Source organism: Catharus ustulatus, chromosome 3 (genome assembly GCF_009819885.2).
Source record: "Catharus ustulatus isolate bCatUst1 chromosome 3, bCatUst1.pri.v2, whole genome shotgun sequence".
In the NCBI taxonomy this organism is placed as follows: Eukaryota; Metazoa; Chordata; class Aves; order Passeriformes; family Turdidae; genus Catharus; species Catharus ustulatus.
Genome location: NC_046223.1, coordinates 18,931,952 through 18,956,404, shown reverse-complemented (window position 1 = coordinate 18,956,404; position 24,453 = coordinate 18,931,952). Strand labels below are relative to the sequence as shown.

The following is a 24,453-nucleotide window of genomic DNA, read 5'->3' as shown; positions in this document are numbered from 1 at the left end:
GGGTTTTTAAATTCTTACCAGCATTTGAAATTCTTCTCTCTCTTTCCCATTCCAACTGTTCCCTTTCCAACTGTTCTTGCCGTTCTCGTTCTTGCCTCTCCCGTTCCAGTCGCTCGAGTCTCTCCCGGTCCTGCCTCTCCTTCTCTTGTCTCTCCCTTTCCAGGCGCTCTTGCCGTTCCCTTTCTTGCCGTTCTCTCTCCAGTTGCTCCTGCTCTAGGCGCTCTCTTTCCAGTCTTTCCCTTTCTAGCCTCTCTCTCTCCAGCCTCTCCCGTTCCATCCGTTCACGATCCAGCCTCTCCCGTTCCAGCTCCTTCTGCCTCTGTTGCTCTTGTAACTGTCTACAATCGTGAAAAAAAGGAAAGAGACTAAGCTGCAAAGTGAAAACCAAAAATATCAAGCAACTGTTAAAAGGAAAAAGAGACAAACTAATCAACAATCTTGGCAGCAGCGAGAACAGAAGCACAGCGTTCGTACCTACATGGAAGTCTTAATTCTAACATGCCATTTTTCTGAGCTGGATAATAGTTTTATTATGTTTACAGTAAAAAGAATCACATATCCAATCCCCTCTTAACTAACTGAACATTCTGAGAGACAGCCTTCAAGAGGTCAGAATAGAAAGCTGATGCTGCTAATTTACTAACTGATACAATCTTCCCAATTTGGGATATGGAGTTACATTTGCTCTCTGCATGGTATTTTATACTCAAAGCAGTGAATAGAAGTACAGTGAAATAGCAATAACACAAATACTCATTAAAAAAAGGAACAGCCCAAATAAATTATGGTTTTTGGATTAACTAGTCAGGTAGAGTTTACCCAGATTTTACAGAAGCATCAAAATGCACATGTGTCCATCCCCACTTGCATAATAACACAAACACACAGCTGAACTGGCAACAACACGAGAACACCCTGAAGGCACAGGAAAACTGGACATGGTCAAAAAAATCCAGGGAGCAGCAGCTAAGGAAACACTGCAGGGAGTTGGCAGGATTTCCAGCTCATGGGAGTCTTTGCAAAGCAGAGCAGAGAGGGAGAAGACGTGAAGAGGAGGAAAACAAGTAAAAGGCAGGCAGTGGAAATATCCTAAGGGTAAGAAGAAACCTTGCAAAATTCTCTGCCAAAGCCACTGGGCTGGCTGAAAGGACTTTCCTGGGAAAAAAATACAGTGGAAAAAGCTATACACCACCTTTTTGATCCTTTCTTCTCAACTTGTTTTATATTTTCTTTAGGTTTTTTTAGAGCTTTTTATAAGATATATCTTCCTAGTTGGTTAAAATACAGCTTTTTGATTTTCAAAGCTTTTTCATCTCTTGGGGATAACTCCCTGCTGAAACAAAAATTAGGCAGATCCTCCTCCCGGCTGTGACCAGTATGTTCCTGTCTGTACACAACACTGAAAATGTTAGTAGTTGATGTTCTCTGTTTGAATTCTTGTTTAATAAAAAAAAAACCAAAAAAAAGCAAAATCATAATGGTTAGAAAGAAAATCTTGTCTATAAAGCACAGAGCCATTTTTTCTGCCATGGTTCAGATGCAAACTGATGACAGCTTCTCAACAAACAAAAAGCACAGCCAGCTCTTAACTAGAAAGCAGGGAGGAGACCTGAATTTTGACACCTCAAGCGACCAGATGTGTATTTTCTATACTATACCACTGGGCAATTTAATTTGGACAGTCATTGGCAATACTGTGCTGTATATACAGAATCATAAGGACTGAATTCTGAAAAGGAAGGGAACTTCAGCTGTTTCACTCCCTTTATGCCCACAAAATACCAGCACAACTGCAAATACCAGTCCATGAACTATTGCTATTGAAGTCCATCCGATTTTCAGATCAATGTTTTTCCTTTACAAACAAAACAAAAAATTGAAATCCCGTAATTTCTATAACCAAATAAGTTCCAGTTATGCACTCAAAAGGACTTTTTTCACTATTTAACTCATTATCCATCAGAAGGTAAAAAAACAGTTCTGTTCCTTTACCATTTCTTCCCTCAGCCATATAACAAAGCTATAAGACCAGTCACCATGAAATTAGAGCTGCAACTCAGCTTGATAAATGACTGATTTTTAGCCTCTGAAAGTTCACTAAAAAGTCTGGTGATTGACCCATACACATTTGGAACCAGGAGAGAAGTTCTATAAATGTTAAGATAATATAAATCACAGAAATTTAAGCTCCATGAGGTATTAAAACTATTTTTGGCGTTACATTTTTGTTTGCTCTGTATTGTACAAAACTAGTTTGACTATGTGTTCTTCCCCTCCCCACCCCCCAAATTAAATCTGTTGATAGAGGAAAACAGGGTTTTCATCTAAGGCTAACTTCAGCTTGGTCATGTTAAAATTCTCCTTCTTTTTTTTTTTCCCCATAAGGGAGAGGTGGATGCACGTTTGTATCTAAAAGGCTATTCAGAGCAGATGACACTGACAGACTCCACAGTAGCCTTGTTTATTTTCATAATTCCTTTGCATTCCTTTGCCAGAAATGAGCATATTCTACCTAGAAATGTACATCTGTTCATCCTAAACCTACAATGTAGACATGGCATTTGGGATCATAGCCATTCCACATAATATTTAGTTTCTAATACTGGAAGGTATCAATTCCCAGGGTTTAACAACACATCAAGTAACTGCCAGGAAATTTCTTTTGTTTAAGTTCTTAATTTCTTTACAGAAATAGAGGCTCAATAGGTCACTCCTCACACAAGGGCAGCACTGCCAAGGTTGTTTTGTCATACCAAGTAAGCCATACCAAGAGCTCTGCCATTTCATGTTTCCATATTTCCATAAGCAACCTGGAAATGAAACAGTGAGGTGCTTGTCATAAAGCTCCTTAATAATATTTAGTTTTTTAGGGTAGCAAGGACAATGGTTGATTATGAAGAATTACTGATGGATCTTCTAATTTCAACTAACCTGGAAATAAAATTGGCAAATAAAACTCAACTGAAGTGAAGCAGGGCAGAGAAAGGGAAATATCTGCTAAATTAATTTACAGAGTGCTGGACTTTGAGTTGCCTGTGGACTCAGGAGTGAGATTTTAGGGCTACAACAGCACCCATTCATTAATGTGCCCTGTTCAAAAACCTCAACTAGTTGCTACACATCAAGAAATTATTACAGAGCAGAAATAACACCATCCTGCCTTACAATCCCTGCATCCCTGCTCCCACCTCAAAACAGGGAGAACAGCAGAACTGAAATTATTCAAAGAGCAGCAGAAAACAGTTATCAAATGTGTCCAACACTTTCCTTTCAAAAATAATTTAGAAAGCCACAATTAAAATAAAGTACTTGTTCTTTAGTAAATATTGAGTCATGCAATATTTAACTTTTTTAAAAAGAATCTCTATTTTTCCATTTTTTCAGAAAATATAAGGAATAAAACCAACATTTTTTGCCAGGAACAAAGTTAATCACTTTGCTTACAATACAAATGCTCTACCAAGAGAGGGCAGCAAAATATCTTGCAATCATATCTTACACTTGAGATTAAATACACCATTGTTGAGAATAATTTCTCATTATATGTCACTGAAGCATGCCTTTGTCAACAAAGGGGAAAAAAAGCCAAAACAACAAGCAAACAAAAAAACCCCCAAAAAAACCCCAACAAAAAAACCCAAACAAAACCAAGAAAACCCAAAGAAACCACACCTCACTACATTTCTACTGTCATTTTAACAAGTTTAACAAGCCTTTTGAATAGCAAACCAAGGTGCACTGGTCAGAAGATCAATATGCCAGCAATTCAATAAAGTTGCTTTAAAACAACTTAATCAGCAAGAAAGAATTCCATAAACTACACACTAGATTTTAGCAAGTGTTACAGTTGCAGCTAAAAAAGATTAAACCCACATTTGATTATTCAAAAAAAAAATTGCATTAAATCCCTCTGGTTTTGTTTAGCTAGCATTAGATAGTATAATTTTATTTTAAAATTTTGTTGGAGATCCAAATTATATTAGACAAAAGCATTAGTAGATTAAGGAGAGTCATCACACATCAATGAAAGTACATCTGAATGTCAAGACTGGTAGTTCAAGAAAGCTGTGAAAGCAACACCTGAAAATCCTTCAGTCTTAAAAAGCACATCTGGCTACCAGGACAATTTTTGAAGAAGCTAAAGAGGTCCTCAAAATGCCCCAGAAAGCTGTCTCTTACTGAAATGCTTGTGATGCAAAGACAATGTGATTATTCTAACTATTCTACAAGTGTGACTTATTAAATCTAAAAGCTAATTTACATTAAATAGCTGAGCCTACAGCAAAACTTTACATGTCAGTCACACACAAGGTACTGTTACTCATGTTTAGATTCAGAGTCACCTTCAGTATCTCAGAATAGCTGCTAGCTTTATCACAGGGACTATTCATGACACTTTCTTTGTGGATTTTAATTAGCTACGTGTCAAAAGCATTTTGGGAAACTTCACTTTGGTGTGTTTTGGGGGAGGTTCTTTGTGTTTTTCGTGGTGCTGTTTTTGAATTAGCTTACTTTAATACTGCATCAGCTTTTAAAATTATCTCCCCCCTTGCCCTTATACTTTTGTCCAGTTAAGGAGATACTAGGAGATACTGAGGATAAAGACAGACTCATATTTACAATACTAACTTGTGACTTAATATGAGCATTAATCCTGCAGCTCTTTGGGCAGCCAAGCAGCAGGAGCATGACTACATTCCTGAAATAACACATGGAGGGAAAAAAAATGCAGTGAGCAGAATTAAGCACACACTGTTGCATCCCTGCTGAAGAAAATCCCCCCACACTCTGTGATGGTGAAAGTGTTTAGAATTTCTCATACACGACAACTGCCAAACAGAATTGCAGCTAATTTACTTACCCAGGTACACACAAAGCCTTCCTGGCTTGCTCTTGATCATTAAAAGGAATAACAATTAAGAAGTCCTGCTGTCTCAGCTCCTGTTATTATATGAAATGAGCCAACACCACATGCACACTGAGATCACTTTCCATTTAGCAAGTAGCACCACTTCATTCAAAACCCAGTGTGTGTGATGGGTAACTAGGAAGCTACCTCAAATTAATACTATCCATTATTTTTTGATCTGTGCTGGGGAGGGGGAAGGGAACAGGTGGGTTTTTTAACTTCAGTTCCTGAAGGTGAATGAGATTCTCTGGTCCTTTTGCTGAAGACCTCAACATAGTCAATGAAAATAATGGGAGTCCTCAGTTAATTCTCTTAAAATATGGCCCTTACCATACAGGTTGAAGAGAAGACCAAGATCTCAACTAGATGAAGAAACTTGGTAAAACAATATTCTGTTTCAGAGCAGACTTAACAGCCAGAGGGAAACTGTCCTTTCCTGGGATACTTTTCACATCTAAGCCTCCATACCTTTGTCACCTGCAGCAAAGTTACTGTATTTGTGGAAAGACTCTTCCACCAGAGCAAGGATACCCTGAAACATGAAAAAACTCCCATTGTGTCAAAACCCAGAGCTCCTGTAACAAGGGCACCAAGAGAAAAAAAACATGAGTAACAAATTTAGAGCTGAAACAACTTGCAAAAGTGAACAGCTGCCTGCTCTGACAGGTCACCTTGCTTCCTCAAGTGGAAGTTGTGCTGTACACTCACATAAATCTTCGGCATCCTAACACTAGCTTGCCTTGCTCTTGGCTGTGAGATCAAGCCATTACATTTTTTCCTAAAAAGATGACAGGAAACTGCACTGAGAAGCCCATATATCAACCTGAATAACAGAGTTCAGCTATGAACCTGGAAGGCTTCTTGTCACAAAGCCAGACACATTAAAAACAGTGGTATTTCCATGAACAGTACAAAGGCATCTTTGTATCACATCCAAATTTGGCACACACTGAGCTGATAGACACTCCAAGATGAACAGAAACTTGTTTAAAGTATTTAATTTTAAAACCCACTGCAGAAAACAAAGATCCAAGACAAAGCCTGCAGAAAACAAAATATCTTGAGGAACAGACCTGACTGAAGTAGTTGTTGCATTGAGTGAAGAGGTCAGCTGCAGGCAGATAATACATTATATTTGACAGCTGTTAGTTGTCATTTATGAACACACCAACTTCATATTTCATTCTTTCTTGGCAGAAAAACTGTGTGTCAAAGCAGGGCATCAAATCACTCAGAAAGATCAATATGAATATTATCTCTGTTTTGTCTGCTCAAAGGTACAAAAATAAGGCAAATGGGAGAGAAAAAAATATCACTAATGTGTATTGAAAAAAGACACCAAAAACCATCACTTGAGTCATTAAAAAACAATGTGGAATTAAAAAACACAGTTGAGGGGAGATTTTCTGTGTCCCACATGGTGTTTCTTTGCTTTTTTGGAAAAATAGTTTCTTGCTTGTGCTGTTATTACTTTTTCTAAAATGACAAGTGTGGCAGAAGACACAGAAGGATGACACCCAGAAGGCAGCATGTTGGCTTCAAATACTGCAGTAATATTCTGCACTTATTGTTCTAAAAGTTACCATTAAACATTCAGTGTAAGAAAGCAAACGTGGTTCTAAGGAAGTACTCAACATATGTACCTTTCTGTGCTTTACGTTTTTTGTTTTTTTTTTTTTTTTTAAGTTTTAAAGACAAGAAATCTAGGAATAACTACTATGCTGATGTTCTAAAAGTAAATGTATTACATCAACTACAATTAAAGCTGGGCTCATCAATCCAAACCAACTGAGCTGTTCACCCTGAAGTGCCGGTGCATCCAGGCTTTCGGGGTTGCCTCGAGCTCCTCCAACCCTGCCTCCAACTGTGCAGCAACAAACAAGACAGCAATGTTTTGAGTTTTATTCTCAAATGCTGTTAGCCCCAGCATGTGGGCACAGATAGCATTATCTAATCCAACAGTCGCTACTTACTAGGATACATCTCACATGATGGTTCTCCTCCTCCCACCACTGAGTCACTGCAACAAACGGAGCAGCTGGCTGCAGACAGGCTACACAAAGTCTGGCTGAGCCACAGGCACCAGCACCAGATGCAGGCTGACCTCAGCTCCATCTGAAGCACGTTGTCATTTACACAAGAGCAGCTACCTTGTGATCACCAGGAGCTGCATGCGCTTTCTGGACACCAACAGAAGGAGATACAGACACAGCCAACTTACTTTATCCCTGTTGAAACTACTAAGAGGGGAAAAAAAGTGCTTTGACATGTTATTCTGAACTTAGCTCCTAGCTTGATTTTTAATAGTTTAATCCTCTGATCATCTTCTACACAAGTTCAGGGAAATGTGTCTGTTATGGCCCTTCAAATTTGCAGGAACTTATCTGAGTAATCAAAATGGAGTACCAGCATTAAACTTGCTCTTCTATCTTTAATATTAAATATTTATTCACCACTCCAAAATTCAGCATTTACCACAGAGCTCACTCTCCTTTACAGTTATGCAAACCTACTGAATACATATCTCAGTGCCTACACATTGTGTACCATGGAATGAACACACACCACCCCCCAAATTTCATAATTCATGTACAAAGAGAAAATCCATCCACATCTTGGAAATTTACAATCTGTATTGACATCAAACACAGGCAGCCTCCACAGAGGCTGAGAATCCTCATAAATAAAAAGTACATGGATGCACCAATAACAAGCTCAGCAGAAGTGATCAATATTTTACCTCTTTGCATCCTCCCAAGCAATCTAAGCTGCATAAACTTCACTTTGCATTATCTGAACTAAACTCCTGCTCTAAAACTCTTAACAAGTCAGCTTTATTTTCTGTCAAGTGCTTGACAGAACAGTTTCTACCTAAGCATAATGCACATGGTGTCAGAGAAACCCAGACAAGACTTAGCTTGGTACAATGAGCAAGAAACAGGGACTCAGAAGATCTGCCAAGTCTGACTGTTACAGGGCAGAGGTTTGTGAGGTGACTTCATGTATATGCTCTGGAACTGACCATTACTGCCACTCTGAGCATGTCCTGGACCTTTGGTTCTTTAACCAGTAGTGAGAGATGAGGTTGATCGAAATTATGGTTTTTTTGGTTTTTTGTTTTTTTTTTAATTTGTGTCTAACCCTCTACACAATGCAAAATTATGAAGGCATGTAATTGACTACATGTATCATGATGTTGAAATACTGCCCAAATCTAGGTCCTTACAGCTATCTCCAATGTTCAGGCAGTTTTCTCTTGATCAGTCACCATTGCATGTAACACTTCCAATGTCCATCTGATTTTTCCTGCACACCAATGTGATCTACAGGTTGGTGGTTTTCCCCTCTAAAAACAGGAAACCTGCTATCAACTCTCATTCTATTCTGATCATCAGATTCTGCAATATCATCCAACTCCTCCTGTTCTCCTTCATTCTCATGTATCCTAACTCACATCAGCAACAAGGACTTGCTTTGTTCAGCAAAACATCAAATCAAATTTGATTGTTACAGGTCCCATTGGTGCACTGATGCCTGTTCTTGTGCTCCTCACACTTCCACAGCAATCCTCCTCTCTTTCACATTAGCTAGGAAATTCCCTCTTGGTATTTATCAAATGCTTTACCAAGGTCCAGGAAGAGCCTTTCTGCTTTTGCAAAGAAAATACTGTCTGGGTCCAGTTTAGTGTCCTAGGTTTTATCTGTTAGCAAAGTCAAATTAACAAGCTTTCATTTCCTTGATCAAAAGGGATTTAAGGTTTAAGAAGAAGCTTTTATGTTATAAGCTAAAAATGCATCAGCTGGAAGTAATAAGAACTAGGTTTTATCAGTCAAGCAAAAATTAGTAGCCAGTCACCACGATAAAGACATGAAGAGACAACTAGAAACCTGACATGTATTAGATAGAGGAATTCTAATAGACTAAGGGAACTATTAATGCTCTTGGATCAAACCTCATTAAGCCTAATTTTCCTCATGTCCATCTTTTCAATATATTATCTGAAACTAGCAGAACATGAACTTTCCTGGCAGAAGCTATATCAGAGAAAGAAACCTGTACTCATGGAATTTTAGAAAAAAGAACCACCTCAGCAGCAGGAAAACCTACTTTCATTGGGGACTCCCTTTCAGTAGTGTATTCCACAGAGTACAGCAGGCACACAATTTCATAAAAGGGAACCATAATAACCAAAAATCTGGAAAAATATAGAACAGCTTCTAACTCCAATTTCATGTTCTGCAATAAACAGAAAAAACCCCACAGAACTGAAAGATTTCAAACCAATTTTATTGATGTCATCTGAATACTGCTTAATGGAAGAGTAGTCTTCTCAGTCTTTTGAACAGAAGAATGTTACCAGTATCTACAATTATGCTGTAATCACACAGCACCCATTACATCCATCCACAAAGCCAGGCAAGTCTCTGAAAACTTTACTACAGATGGAAAGAAAATGAGACAGGCTAAAAAACAAAACAACAACAGCTCCCTTTTGATTCCATCTAAATCGTGTCTATGCACAAACAATACAATCATATGAGGGGATTCTACTGACCTCTCAAACCCTAAACCAAAAAGCCAATGACTCCATCATATTCATATGTATCTCAGATCAGAGCTGTTACAGGCTCAGTTATAATTTCATCAATCCATATGCCTTTTAAAGAAATCCTACTTCCTTGAAAGAAGCTGTTGAATAAATGGCACTATTTCAGAAGCAAAGGAAAACTGGAAGCTGTACATCTGGCCACTAACTAGGGAAAAGTTCCAGGCTGTGAGAAATCAGTAGAAATAAGGCTATCAGGGACACACAGCCATGGGCAAACTTTCACTCTTTGAACTACAATAGCTACATTGATGCTGAATTGCAGGATGCAAGTTTTTTTCTCTTAGTATTTCTAGATGTTTTCAAAACAGCTTCAGGAGTATGTATTAATTACTAATTTACAGGGGGAAAATATTTTACTGTAGTGAAAAAATAAGATTAGCAAAACTCAGAAAAAAACTGTTTCAGTCTGTAAAATAAAAACCTTGCCTTTGAGTCTTTTAGTAAATAAGAAACTGCTACATTTGACTGTCTCTGAACTAGCACTAAAATTAAGAATCCTCCCACAGGCTTTATGAAAACCACACCATATCAATACTAAAATTCTAGCACAGGCACACTATGTTTTCTTTAACAGAATAATCACAAATAAAGTATTTAATAATTACAACCCCTCCTAATACTCTGCTGCTGTATTTTGCAAACTTGTGATGTTTTTGAGTACTTACGAAAGAATTCGGTCAAGTTTTGGTCCATGACGTCCCTGAAGGACATTAGGGGGCTTGTACACCCTCATCATTCCTTACTATCTGTCCAGATCCTCTGTTCCTAGAGCTCCTGGTCTCTTTATTTATGAAGCAGTGACCATTTGGAAGTTATTTATAAACATTAACTCATTACATTCCCAAGTGTCATATTAGATACCAACTCAGTGACTCATATTCCTGACAATGTATTTATCACTGCTGCGAGAGAAGGTAAATTTACATGCACGAGTAGCACACACAGGCATGCCATGAACTAATCTTGTATTTTAAAATGGTCTTTGGCATTAGGTAACTCTGAAGTTATTAACAAATACATATGTCAACTGAAGCTGGCTCATTATCAATCAGTGGAATGTATAAACGCTGCCTGGGCACCATTCTGACAACATGAAAAACAAGCCGCAGAACAAAATATCCCTTCAGATTTGAGGATCAAAAATGGAAGTGTTTTAAAGCCTGCTATTACTGTGCAGAGGTGAGTGCAAGTTAAGGAAAATTACAGCTAGCTTCAAGCACTCCCTGAGAGGGAAAGCATCCACCATGTGTTAAGGTTTCTTAAAAGACAGTAACAAAATTATCAATTCACCAGAAAAAATTGCTTCATTACACCTTATGTGTAATCTTGGCCTCATGAAAACCTCAGTGTTTCAGGTGGCACATCTGGTCCTAGCAGCCTTAGAAACCCTATCACTGCACAGTAAGCAATACAAATATTCAAGTATGAAGCTCTGCAGCAAAATAAACAAAGCAGTATTAGTACTTTAGCACTTCCACCCAAAATGTAAGGGCATCTAAATCCTTTCTAAAATAGAGAAAAACCTCTGAAGCAAAATTATGTACTTCTGCTGGCAATGAACTAATTTCACTCTTCAAATCCCAGTTTTCCCAAGATTCCTGAACACTGGTTATGAAAGCAAAGGAAAACATCAGAACTACTGAAGAGCTCTCTCTATTACACCACTCTTGCTGGTCAGTCCTTTGGCAAAATATTTCTGAAGAAATGTTTCTATTTCTGCCTTGGAAAACCCAGAAGCTCCAAGCCACATAATTTAACTTTGAAATTAGTCCTTCTCTGAGCAGGGGGTTGGACCAGACCTCCACAGGGTCCCTTTTTAAACTTTAATTTCCATGCAAACAGATATTTTTCTCCAGCTTAGAATAATTTTAAAAACATTTTCCCACACTTAACACGGGAGTCAGTTACACCCTTCTAAATCCAGGTACACCTAAGAGGAGGGATGTGAGAGCAGAACTCAAAGACAACTATTACCAAGCCACATTTTAAAGAAAACCCCCACCCAACAGACACACATTCCACAAGCCATAGACTTGGCAAAGCCTCTCTCCTGATCCATCACAAACCCCATGTTCCTTCCCACGCAGTAACATTTATTCCCATTTCATGCATTCCCTGTAGTCTTAGTGCTCCCCACAGCATTCAGGCCTGCCCACACTGCCTTTACCCTTTACTGAGATTGGAAATGTCACTTGTAGATATGTTAAAAGCAATATATACTTAAACCTTTTCTTCCCAACTATTTACTACTCTCTACATTATGGTAGTAACTCTTGTTCTTACAGGCTGAAAGCTGCAAGACAGTTACTACAGAAGAGAAGTTCTAGCTTAGAGTTAATTGAATTTTATTATAACCATGTAGTTACAGGAGTAATGGGTCTGAAGAAGCTTGTGAAATGTTTTAACAAAATTACATGTTCTTCTTAAGCTTAATGACACAACAGCAATAGTCTTTCCATGGACAATCTGTCTAGCAGCATAAGCAAACACTCATTCCAGTGCTCCATCCTTGTTTCAGGGAAAAACAAAACAAACCCAGAACCAGACTTCAAAGAAGACATTGCATTAAATGGAAACAAGTAGAGCACACTGATCAAAAAAGCCAAGCCTTAAGAATGCCATCTGATAGGATGTTCTTCACATACCAAAAATTTCAAGAGACACTCAGAGTTCTTAATATGGGGCAGCACTTTTTTCTGAGGAGATGCCAATCTACAATGCTTTTCTAAAAGTATTTCAGCATTAAATATCAGATAATGCAGCCTTCTAAAAGAACAGACAGCAAATAAAAATGCTAAAAGCCACTAATGCAGGACAGAAAACATATCAAAAGAAAAAAGGCTTTTTAAAAGTCTGTCAAAAGAAGTGACATAAGACTTTTATCATGACAGCAAACTTGCACATAAACACATCAAACAGACAAATTTGTAATGAGCTTCTTGATATTTGTTTTTAAACAAGGTAACTTTCACATAAAGTGATTCCTGCTGAGATTTAAGAACACACAGAAGAAAAAAGACAGACAAGTATGACCAATTTTGACGTCAACCCTTTGTTCACCATATAAAGCTTGTTTATCAAATGAATTATTCCTAAATTGGCAATCTGGTTCTGCTCACCTTTTCATAAAACAAACTAACTGCTGAACAGCAAAATAGAAAAAACTTGAGAGCTAATTAGACCCAGCATGTTTCAACATTCTTGCAGTTACCATAAAAGATATTAGGTGCATTCACACCATTGGTCTGGACCACCTCCCATTTATTCAAGGCTTCTGTTCCCTGTTTCTGTCCTGCATGTGATCTAAATCATTCCCAGCATCCCTTCAGGAAGGGAACAGCTAATCTCCTGGGAGTATTTTGATGGTAAAACAATCCAGGATTGCAGCACAGGCAGTGTACTTGGGACAGTCCAAGGTCTTACTGTTTTCACTTAGCCCAGCGTCACAGCACTGTCCTACAAGACTTTCCCAGGTCATACACCCACAACCTAGACACTCACCCTACAGCAAGGCCCCATATTGCCACAAAACAGAAGTGGGAATATGGCAACCACAGAGAGTTTGTAGAAATTGGGCATTTCATCAATACATAATGATTATTAAAAGGAATGGGCAAAAATCCAGTATATTTGAAATGTTACGGGTCTCAAAAAATATCCTACAGGGAGAGAAATTGAATGGAACAGCTTAGCTTAGAGGAAGCACCAGCTGGTGAACACCAGGGGAACACAGACCAGTCACTGAGGGCAGCACAGATATAACCAGCACTGCTCCAGCTGAAATTTAAACTGCTAAAGGCTCCATCCATTTATATACTAAAAGCAGAAAATTAAGATTTTTTCCTAAAGGATACAGTGTAAAGGGAAACAAGATTTCCAATAGAATGTTCTGATCTAGTACATCCACATTCAGGACAAAAACCCTGTCATTTGTGATGACTCAACTCTCTGCTTCTAAAACTTCCTTCCTCGCTTGCTGCTTTTTTCGTTGTCAAAAACTGAACACACAACAGTCACTGGAAAATTAATTAGCCTGGTTGAAAATGACAGCAGTGAACTCTCCCAAGGCTTCCCCTCTGATCTTCAGCTCTTTCCTGGCATGCCAATGTCAATGGTATTGTTTGAATGGGTGGAGAGCACGAACAAGGGATCCAGTGACAAAGTTTTTATAGAGCGGCACTAATGAAAACTGCGCACATACAAATGCTGCCCTCACACAATTCCAAGAGAGCAATTCCAAGTCCTTGACATTTATTTTCTCCTCATTAGGAGTTATCACTTCCTTGAACTGAACAGCTGTTCACTTTTAATACCATACCTTCTCTGGATTTCCATTTCTTCTTGTGATGGACCATTTTGTACTTGAGAGGGAAGCTGTGAATTCTGTCGAGGCAATGTAGGACCTAAGAGCAAAGACAGATCATAAATTAATGGTTTGAATTTTTGCCATGCAAAAAAAGCACAAAAATCGAGGAAAAAGGCCAGCCATCACACAACATTTTAAGAACTGCTCACTTCTGCTTTTTAAGCCAAACAAGCTCAACAACATAATGCAGCAAATGAAAACTGCAACCTCACGCATGTACAATGTTACCTCACACATCTGCAGAATGAATTTATTTCACATGGATGGAAAAGTCTCACAGAAATGCAAAACAAACTTTCTGTATGATGGAATTTGACAAAAGCTTTGAAAAGCACTCCAAAAGTCTGAATTTTTCTTAAAACAATGAACAAATACCCTTGGAGGAGCAGGGAAGGCTCAAAAACTTTAAACACTCACCTAAATAGAACACTGGCAAAGGGGGAAAAAACAGAAAAAGGAAAAAAACAAAAGAACAGGAGAAAAACCATCAGAACCATATCACCACATTGAGAGAAGGAAGATAAAGCATGTTTCTACAGGTCACATCAAAATTTACTCAGGTTTCAGGTCATCAACTTGGATCAAAGACCTTCTTTGCATAGGTAAGTATTGTGTCCAAAGGAACGAGGGTATATAACAAATGTGAAAACTGAATTCTGCTAAGCACAAGAGATGCAAAAGGGAAAGTCATGCAAAATCATCTTCAGCCTTTACTGATGGGAAATTTTGAACTATACAACTTTCAAGTAATTGTCTATGAGAGATCTGTATTCTAGAAACAAAAAAAAACACTTTACCATTTTAATCACAAATGCATTTACAGCATAAAACTGTGTAAAAAGAAGTGAACAACAACAAAGTGTGGAATGGAATACAGGAGACCATGAAAGCATTGCTGCTGTCAGGCAGTAATCCAGGAAATTATTTAGACTACAACTATGCTCAAGATTATGAAATTTATAAGAAACAGGAATTCAAATCAATGAAAATGTCACAAGCAGTAATTTCTAACAGATATTCCACCAAACTAGTTACAGAGTTGCAATAACATCTTCCCCATCTCAAATATCAAAATGCAAAATTTTTTCCCCATCTGAACTTGTGAAAGTCACCCAAACCCATGGAAATGCCACTGACACATCAAGGACAGGCAATTTGCCTGAGACAGAGCAAACAAGTGCCTTGTTTAAAAGCCCTACAGAAAGGTTAATTTCCTCAGAATGCCACAGTACTGTGTCCACTGTGATCTTTAATTGTGGAAATTATAGAAGTGCACAGTATGTATGTACCCTACAACTACAAAAAGTAATGGAACTTAATTGTGGAAGATAAAAGCAGGCAGTGCACTACAGAGCTGGTGTCTTCCTTAGTTACAAGCATTAGACCCTTACACCTAATGGCTTGACATTGTTAGGGATGTACTATTTTTGCTTGAAGTAACTCCAAGAGACATCCACAGGTATTAAACCTATAGCATTTTAAACGCAAAACATTTAATTGCAATGATAAATTAATAATTAAATTATCATTAAGCAGGAACATCTGCCACGTGGCTCATCTGGAAAACTCTCCTGCTTTAACACTTCCGTAAGATGCGCGTCCTCCTCCCCTCTCCCCTGTGGGACAGGTGGAAAGCTGTCATGCCATGACTGCAGCTCCCAGGCAGCAGGGCTATTTGCTGCCTGCACCAGGATGCAGCCTTTCATGGACTTTTACAAGTAGACAAAATCCAGCAGCAGTTAAAGGTGCAATAAACACCAGCACTGCTGCTTGCTATGCCCAGCAGAGAACTCAGAGTAAGTCAAGGCTCACAGCTTGAGCTGCAAACTGCAAGCAACACTTGAAGTGTATCAGATACATGATGAAATTCCTGTCCTGTTCCTCAGAATGAAACATGCTGACCTAAAATTGAATAATGATGAACAAAAATAAAAAGAAATGGTCACAATGTGTCCATGTACCAATCAGAACTATTTTGTATTGAAAATGCAGTAGAAATGAAAAGTTCAAGCTGGATTGTGCTGCAGTAGCTGGATGCCTACCACCACTCCACAACCTTTCTACCTAAATCCTTCTTTAGCCAAGACAAAGCAAACACCAAGCTTCATGTGCCCTGGCTCTTCCAGCACACCTAGCTAAGACAGAACATGTTCTTGTAGTCTTGAACTTTGTTCCACAGCACTGTCCTACAGAAAACCATGTCCTCCATCCATTCTGCACAAGGCAAACATGAGTAAGCCAAGTCAGCTTTAGCTTGGTCAGCCTACTCCAGTGATGGGCTTCTTTCACAGCTATGCACACAGGAGACAGAAAAAAATCACCTGCTGGCAATTAACCTTCTTAAATATTTTTGCCTCAAGGAAATACAACCTGAGTACACCAAAGGCTTTCAAGAAAGGGAGGTTCAGCTCCCAAGTCATCCATCCCGTTTTCTCATGAAATTTCCCTCTGCAGCCACCCTGCTAATGAACATTAGAAAGTCAAAGGTACATGCCAGGTGGAAAAGTATGTTTTATCCTAGAAGGTTTATTACAGCAAGCCAAGACTATCACTTCACTGCTAAAATAAAACTGCCTGGGTAGCAGGACAGGTGGCATATTAAATAAACAGGAACTAGCTAATAAAAATCTCTCTCAAAGGCTTTTGAACACTTCAAGATACCTCAGAAACATCAACCCCCACGAGAAATACTCAGATACTGCCTGGAAAAGAACTCTGATCCTCCTACAGGATCAATTTATCTTCAGAAGCCAATATAAGCCAAGTGAGACATGAGGCTGAATGGTCTATTCATTCTGAGTTTTAAAGAAAACCTAACATCTCTCTTTTTCTAAAAAGGCACAGATGGTGCACTCTGCAGCACATTCTGACAGAGGATATAATTTCATACTAATTTGTTCAGCAGCCATTCCAGTTTCAGTGCTTTCTGTTTTTCAGCTTACTCTCACCTTTGCATCACCCTTCCTCTACACCAGTTCAGACAACTGTGTGGTGAGAGATCGACTGGAAATCTAATAAATCAAAAATCCCAGGGAAAAAAGCCTGCATTAAGCATTTCCACCAGCTAGATCTGGTTCTTCATGCAGTCACACAGGCAATTACGGTGGCATCAACATCAGACTATCAACAGACTACTGGGGACTGCTTGAACCAAATCAAGCATCCCCAACATCACCCTTTTGAACCACAACCAGGTTTCTCCAACTCCTTAATTTTTCAGCCCTAGTTGACTGGGTACCTTGTATCTGTATTCAAAAGCCAAACCAATTTCAGTTGCACAACCCCAGGAAAGCATAACTGGCAAGCTGGGGAAGGAAACACATGGTTTGTCCTCAATGCCTTTTGTTCCTCTTGCTTCATTCTTTCAGTTCCCTTCTCTGTTTTGGAGTGTCACACCACACCATGCCACACCCCACTTCTTTAGTGCCAGCTGCATTGTAGGTTATCAGTGTTGACACTAGCTGATATTGAAAGTATCACATTCCTATAGCCCCAAAAAACCCCCAAGCATCAGCCATTCAAGATTGGCACAACACATGTCCTGCAAGTTATACACTGAGCCACAGTGTGTGCTTTCATTTGATCATGTGAAGTCTTCCTCAGAATCCCACATGCCCTAATTCAAGAAGGCAAAACCACAGAAAACCTCACTCCTGCAATTACTCTACTTCAGAATACAGCAGTAAAAGACAAGCCCTAATTTTTGAATAAATCTAGTAAAGCTGGCCAACTATCACATGCAAGAATTTTAGTTCGAAGTGAAGATCACCATTTTCTCCCCAGAGAAACAGTTTATACAAACCAATCAGTAACTAAGAATTTCCACTCTTTTACTTCTCAACGTATGTTAGTGCCAAAACTAAGCAGTGTTCCAATTACACAGTTTGATATCCAAATCAAAATATGACTTGTTCTTTAGAAGTCTTTTCAGAGACTGAAAGTGGACAGCACATTTATTTATACAGGTATATGATATAAACTAATTACAATCTTTAGAAAATATTTTCTTTTAAGGACAGTTTGAACACTCCTACTTAGCAAAGCTCACACCCCAGGCAAGAGTTCAAAGCCACAGCCAAAAAGATGTATTTTTGTTAGAGTATGTAAGAACTTACTAAAAAAAAAAGGTGTTTTACTAAATGATTAAAGGTTTTCTGAATGAATGGAAAACAGGCTTTTCAGAGATTTGTGCAGGAAGCAATAAGAACAACTATGGTGAAGTATCCCTCTTTCATGTGTCTCCAGCTCCTGCTCCCATTCAGAGCCTGTCCTGCTCTAGGCCATGCCAGAACAAAGTCTGGGTTGATTTGCTACCCAGTCTTCAGCAGAACCAAAACCACATCACTCCTTGAGCCCTGGACATGTTATGGGTTTATATGCAAGACTGTGATGGCCAAAAACAAGGGCATTAATGAGTGACAAAATTTTCTCTGGTACTTCTGTTTGGGTGAACCATCTTCCAGCCAAAACTTCCCTTCCAACACCTACTTCCTCACTCACAGTTACCTTCAGCTGAGTTAAGTCACTCATCACTCCAAACTTGAAAGTAAACTCTTTCCACTTCAATCCACAAGCTCTCTTAACTTGATCAAGGTATAATAAAAGGCAACAAGAATAACAAGGCTATTCATTAAAACACTCATGAATTGAAGTAGAAGTGAGCCTCCTACCAGTGCCAGCAGGCTCTGATAACCTGGGAGCCAGGCTTGGCTCAGCACCAGTGTGCTGGGGGACCCAGCAGCTCCCAGTTCCCCTCTGCCATCCTTCCATGGAGCTTCACCTGCAGGGAACTGTGGCTGCTTGATGAAACCACAATATCACAAACTTAAAGGAGCAAGTTAAATACATCAATACCATCTACTGTGGGATATTTATAGCTCTCTCTCCACCCTTAGCTGTGTCAAAATTTGTTTAAATAGCAATGTTACAGGTGATGACTGTCACTATTGGTGTATAGTACTACAGAAATGAGTCTAACCAAGGTATATTTCATAACTGTCTTCGTGACTTTTATGAAAACACCCTGCTCCCAAAAGGCAGATTTAATCTTTCTACAACTTCTACTGATAATATTTTTAAAGACAACACTATAAACCCTCAACAATAAAATATGCTGACATTCCTCTATGTTTATTAAACAAAACTTTATCCATAAATTAATGTACTCCTATTTATATTTGCCATGCAGTTTAGACCAGCTACCAGATTTCAATTAAATTCTTCAGGTTGTTTAACTAAAATTCAATGCTTTCACATGATACACCACTAATTCTGAATAACAACAACAAAAAAATTTAGGAACACCATACAGGCAACCCTTAAAACTTTGCATAACTGAAAACTTCACTTCTAAACACAACTAACACTGAAGATGCTTTCAATAATCTTATGTGCAATTACAATGAAGAGGAAGTACTCTGTCCCAATAAACAGGTAGAGCTTCATGTAGGGTCAACATTTTGGCATATAAATCAGGATTAACTATTCAGTATTAGCTACTATAAACATCTAGTAATAACATAAAAAAAATATTTAATCAATCCCAGATTTAAAAGGAAGGGAAAAATCTTGCTAGCAAGACCAGAGATATTATCCAACTTTTGACAACACAGGTAATAAAAATACCATCCTGTTCTGACAGGGAGTGCTGACAGCCTGTTCCAGAGGCTTGCTAAGAGTACAGGTACAGCATAATTACTTCACTGCTGTAGAATTTTCCTTCTCCCAAAACAAGTTTTAGCATGACATGAACCAAAACAGTACAAAGAAAAGCACCCCCCAAGCTCCACATACACTTTTCTTATTTCAGTCTTCTGCAGTCTCTCTATATATTCCAATTAGGCAACCCCAATTTTTGTTTCAGCTTGCATTTCCCAAAGTTATTAAATTATTCAATCCATGATTTGTGTGCATTCCCCTATCAGCAAGGATTTAATTACCTATCCCTGCTGGAAGACAAAGGACTGCACATCAGTATACAGCTGCGAATAAAGATTTGTTTATTTAATAACTGGACAACCTAACTTCTAGAGTTACTCATTCAAGAGGAATTCAAAAAACTTGAACCACAGGGGCTTTTTCCCCTCCAAGGTCAGAAGAACAAAATAATGAGACTTTGGAAACAAAAACCCCCTGTTTCTTTTTCTTACTCCCCATTTTCCTATGGATTAAACTGTGATCTAAGGCAATACTAGAAGAGATTTACTGAAGCCCATCCTGCCCTTGCCTATATATCCAGAACATTCCAAAAATCTTTTCAAGAACCAATACATAACTGCTACATATTAGTACAAAAAACATCACAAATCTTACATCTATGTAATTCTATTAGAAAGAATTAAAAGACTTATTTACTGTTGTGACATCCTTCCTTCAGCTCTTTCGCCACTTTCATCTTCTGTAACAAACAATTCCAAGGTCCTCCTCAGATGCAAATCACACACCTATAAAATCTCACACTTGGTTTGCTATTCTCTTAGCAAGGCTTTCCTGAGGTTGAAGACAGATGCCACACAAAGCAACACTGATTCCAGCTGAACTAGAAGGTGCTTTTTGCAGCAAAACCGAGTGTGACTCTCCTTTGTTCCTCCCAACAAGCTTCCCTTACGTGACCTTACTCCTTCAAAGAAATAATCCATTGTCTCAGACAGAATTCCCAGCCCTCTAATTTCCCTTCGCTGAAGCTTTTCTCTCATTCCAGAGCAACTCTGATTGCAACAATGAGCCCTGCTTAATGCAGATATGAAAATTTTCTTTGTAATGCATGCAAAGCCTTTGCAGCAAGCCATCATCTCCAGACAAGACAAATTACTGAATATCTGAACGCACTGCACACAGCCCTAGAGCCAGAAATCCTCTTCATTTGACCTCTTAAACCTGATGACACACACTTGTCATTTGTTGAAGGTGTCACTTTTGGCCACATCCAACAGTTATTTAATGTAACAAGTAACAGTCTTTCAAAATTTTCCCAAATGAGCGCCAGAAAAAAACCTTGGTTCACTTTTAATGCATTTATAAAACAGTGTAGGGCAGGAATCTATAATATTTAATTCTTTAAAATTCCAGGACAAAATGCAGTCCTGTGTGCGAATCCTTTTCTGGATTTGCAGGTTGCCTACAAATCTGTCCAGCTAGCCAGCAGGAAAATAGGGTTTGCTAAATGCAATCATTCAAACCAGAACACTGAAACACTTTGACATTTATTTAAATAGAGTTCAACCATTTGAGAAGTCAGGATGTTCATTTGATCAGTCCTATAACTCAGGGGGAGGACAAAATCCTAAATCTGCAGAGCATTTACAGCAGTTTCACTGATAAGGCAGCCATTGGTTCCAAATACCTTGACACAAACCTGCACTGTTTTTTTAGCAGAAAGCTGCCTCTTGCAGTAAAGTCTTTTCTCTTAACTTCAGAGATTTTCACTCTGCATTTTGAACTCATCAGGACAAAAAGCCCCTCCCTGTCAGCTTAGCGGTGCCTCGCTCCAGCAGATCCACTAGAGGGAGATCCTAAATTAAACAACCTCCAATTTTGCCAGCAGCCAGTAGAACAGCTGAGGATGCCAACTAAAAGATCAATGACATTTTTTAAATATATGCAAGAGAAGGAGATCATGATTTAATTTTATTTTAAAAAGAGAGAGAGCCATACCCAACAGCTGACTTGCAAACCAAAAGGATGTACAGAACTTAATCTTTAATATCTCTCAGAAGTCGTTCAGATTTCTGTGAACCCTTGCATAAAATTTAAAATTCATCTACAGCTTTATGAATTTCTGAATAGTATGCTCAGTTAACATTAAAACTGCTTTCCTTTCATGAATAAAATCCAGCATAAAATAAGCGAGCTAATAAAAGAAACTGCCAAAATGAGAAAGCACAGCAGAAAATAAGGATACTGCAAGAATCTAACTTTAACTGGACGTAATTCTAGAATAAAAGGGAAGCTATCTATGTAGGATTTCTCTGTTTTGAGTTGGAGGTTCTACATGCCATTTTGGATACACTAGGAAACACAGCAATTTATTTAAACGAATAGAGACAAGTTGTCATCTTCAAGTACAGAGTTTTGAAGCAGTATCATCAAAATACAATGAGAACTGCATGTGTTAGAAATTTTTAAAAGCCAAGCAGATACATTGAAAGAAACAAAACTAACCAGATACAATGCACTGATCATGACACATCAGTGTAAGTTTATTTTATGACACATACCCTCCCGACACCTTTTCAGAAAGAGTAATTTGTTTATAAAAGGGAGGCAGATGCAATCCATTTCCTAAAATGAAGAGCTAATATTAGAGCCTCAGAGCCAGTGACCTGTCTAAGTAAATATTCATCTATTTCAGATACGCTGGGGGGAAATTTAACACCAAGGATTCATTTCTAGCTGCACTTTTAGGAAAATTCTACCAACTACAGAGAAACAAAATTCACTGAACTTAGAGCAAGGAGCACAATTAGTTTGTTTCTAAATTGCAAGCCACTTAGCAACCTATTTCCATTCCTGAAGCAGCATGTTCAGAAAGATACTTGATCTTTTTTACTTCTTACACTGATACAGGTCAGAAAAATTAAGTAATCGCACATTGCATCATACATCTAGATCATACATTGACAAACTTCCCAGCTGAAAAAACTTAGGAACACTTGTTGACAGTACTCTAACACAGAAACATTATGAACATTTATCTTTAAACATTTCTGGAAATGATATGAGAGAGAAATCCCGTATGTTTTATTAGGAGCTATTTTAAAGCAGTAGTGCAAAACTGCTCATCTGCTGAAACAACGCTGATAATGTTAAGGTTTGGTTTCATTTCATCTTGATGGGAGCTAGAGCACCTGTCTGTGACACAGGTGACAGCTCATCTTAAACCACCACAGCCCATGGCTGACAGGAGCCAGGGAAGAACAATTATCTCTTGCGCTCACCATCAGCTTGCGATGCAGCTAATTAATGCATTTTGACCTGTGCCTGCTGCTACACAATCAAATTCACAAGAAGGAGAAACAAAGTGACAATCCTGTAATTCAGAAAAAAACTTAAAGGTTATACCCAGTCACTTTCACACAGTTACAAAGCTTAATTCATGTCCATCTCAAAATTGCTGAGAACAAACCAGAGGACAACAGCACTGTAGTCAGCAACCAGCTGTGATAAGTCATACATAGTTATGAAATTTTACAGTCACAAAATTTTAGTTTTATCCAAGTCTTTACAAACAGAAGTGGCATCTCAGTTTAATAAAGTTTCTACTACTGAACAATTTAACAATGCAGCAGCTCACAAACACCTTGCATAAAGGAGCAAGAGAACGAGTCATTAGACAAATTACAAACCACAAAATGAAAAAAGAACAAACTGCCTAACTAAAAAATGAGCAATGCCATGCCTGCCTATGTCATTTCAGCCTCTCCAGCAGCTCAGGTTTAACATTATGAGTTTAACTGGATTATGAAGATAGGTATATGCATATATACACACACTGAAACTCAACAAATTCTTCAAGTACAGGTAATGGGAAAGAACTTAAACCCCTCAAACCTGTGGTAATTACCACCAACCAGACCTTTTCATCAAAAGGGTACAAACCAACACTTCACATGTTCCCAAGTGATGGTTGGGAGACAGATGATGAACAGCCAGAATGCACGAAAATTTTATAACTGAGTTACCCTTAGGGAAAGCAGAACTGAGGGATTGAGAAAACACCCAGCTGAGAGGTAGGAGACTGGGAATCACAACTGGGTTATTTTAGCAGGCAAAAAGAAACCTCCTAACTCTAGCTACCATTTCTATTTTGGCCTCCTATGTTGCATAACAATGTAAGCGCTGCAAAATGTATCATCCACAGTCTAGCTTGGTTTCAAAAGGTAAGTCTTGGAACAACTACCAGAATAAAAAACAACATATAAAACCACCTTTTTTGCTGTAGTTGAGACAGCCCTAATATAGTTATCCACAGGCTCTCTTCTACACAAGAGAAAGAAAGCTGGCACACAAGTACTGTCTCTTGTTACACGGGTAATCTTTAAAGTTTAATGAGGACAAAAGAATTCTATTTGGTTACAAGAACACAAAAGACTCTTCGTCTTTTAAAAGAAACTCCCTCTGGGTGTGTCACAGTGTTAGACTGATCAATTAGCTGTAGAGCCTACCTAGAATATGTTACAGATATCAGCAGAAGACTGAAGGCCAGGAATTTTTCCAGCACTGTTTAAAAGCCTAGGTCACCCTGGTCTGCAAACAAATGAAATTATAGACCTGGTGTCTAAATCATATGTGCTGAATGTTAACCCTGGATTCAAGGTCTCTGAGCCAGAAAACTCTGTATGCTAAGAACTGCCAGAGAATATTACCTGAATTTCAAAGTTTGGAGGAAAAAAAATCTTCACGTTTTTACAGTAAACCAGTAATCAGTGAGAGGCAAAAATACCAACACACAATAGGACCTGGATGTCTCTAGAAATCCTGGAAAGTATCCTTGTTACAAGGTACATGCCTCTTGGGCAGGTCTTTTTGTTTTGCTCCCTTAAAAAAAGGGGGCAAAGCCAGCAGTTTCTG

The 24,453-nt window shown here is 38.5% G+C and overlaps 1 protein-coding gene across 9 annotated transcripts in view; it reads right to left on the bottom strand.

Moving 5' to 3' along the window:
* ENAH (ENAH actin regulator) overlaps positions 1-24,453 on the bottom strand; it is an 88,421-nt gene that overhangs the window by 18,515 nt on the left and 45,453 nt on the right. For 4 of the 9 annotated variants that reach the window (XM_033054615.1, XM_033054613.1, XM_033054619.1 and 1 more), the window contains exons 4-6: positions 14,302-14,313; positions 13,837-13,921; positions 19-338 (exon numbers count right to left, since the gene is read on the bottom strand). In XM_033054615.1, the coding sequence (XP_032910506.1) occupies positions 19-338; positions 13,837-13,921; positions 14,302-14,313 (417 nt within the window). Of the gene's footprint in view, positions 1-18; positions 339-13,836; positions 13,922-14,301; positions 14,314-20,238; positions 20,471-24,453 lie in introns of those variants that run through there. The other 5 variants (XM_033054614.1, XM_033054620.1, XM_033054622.1 and 2 more) reach the window with 3 other exon arrangements.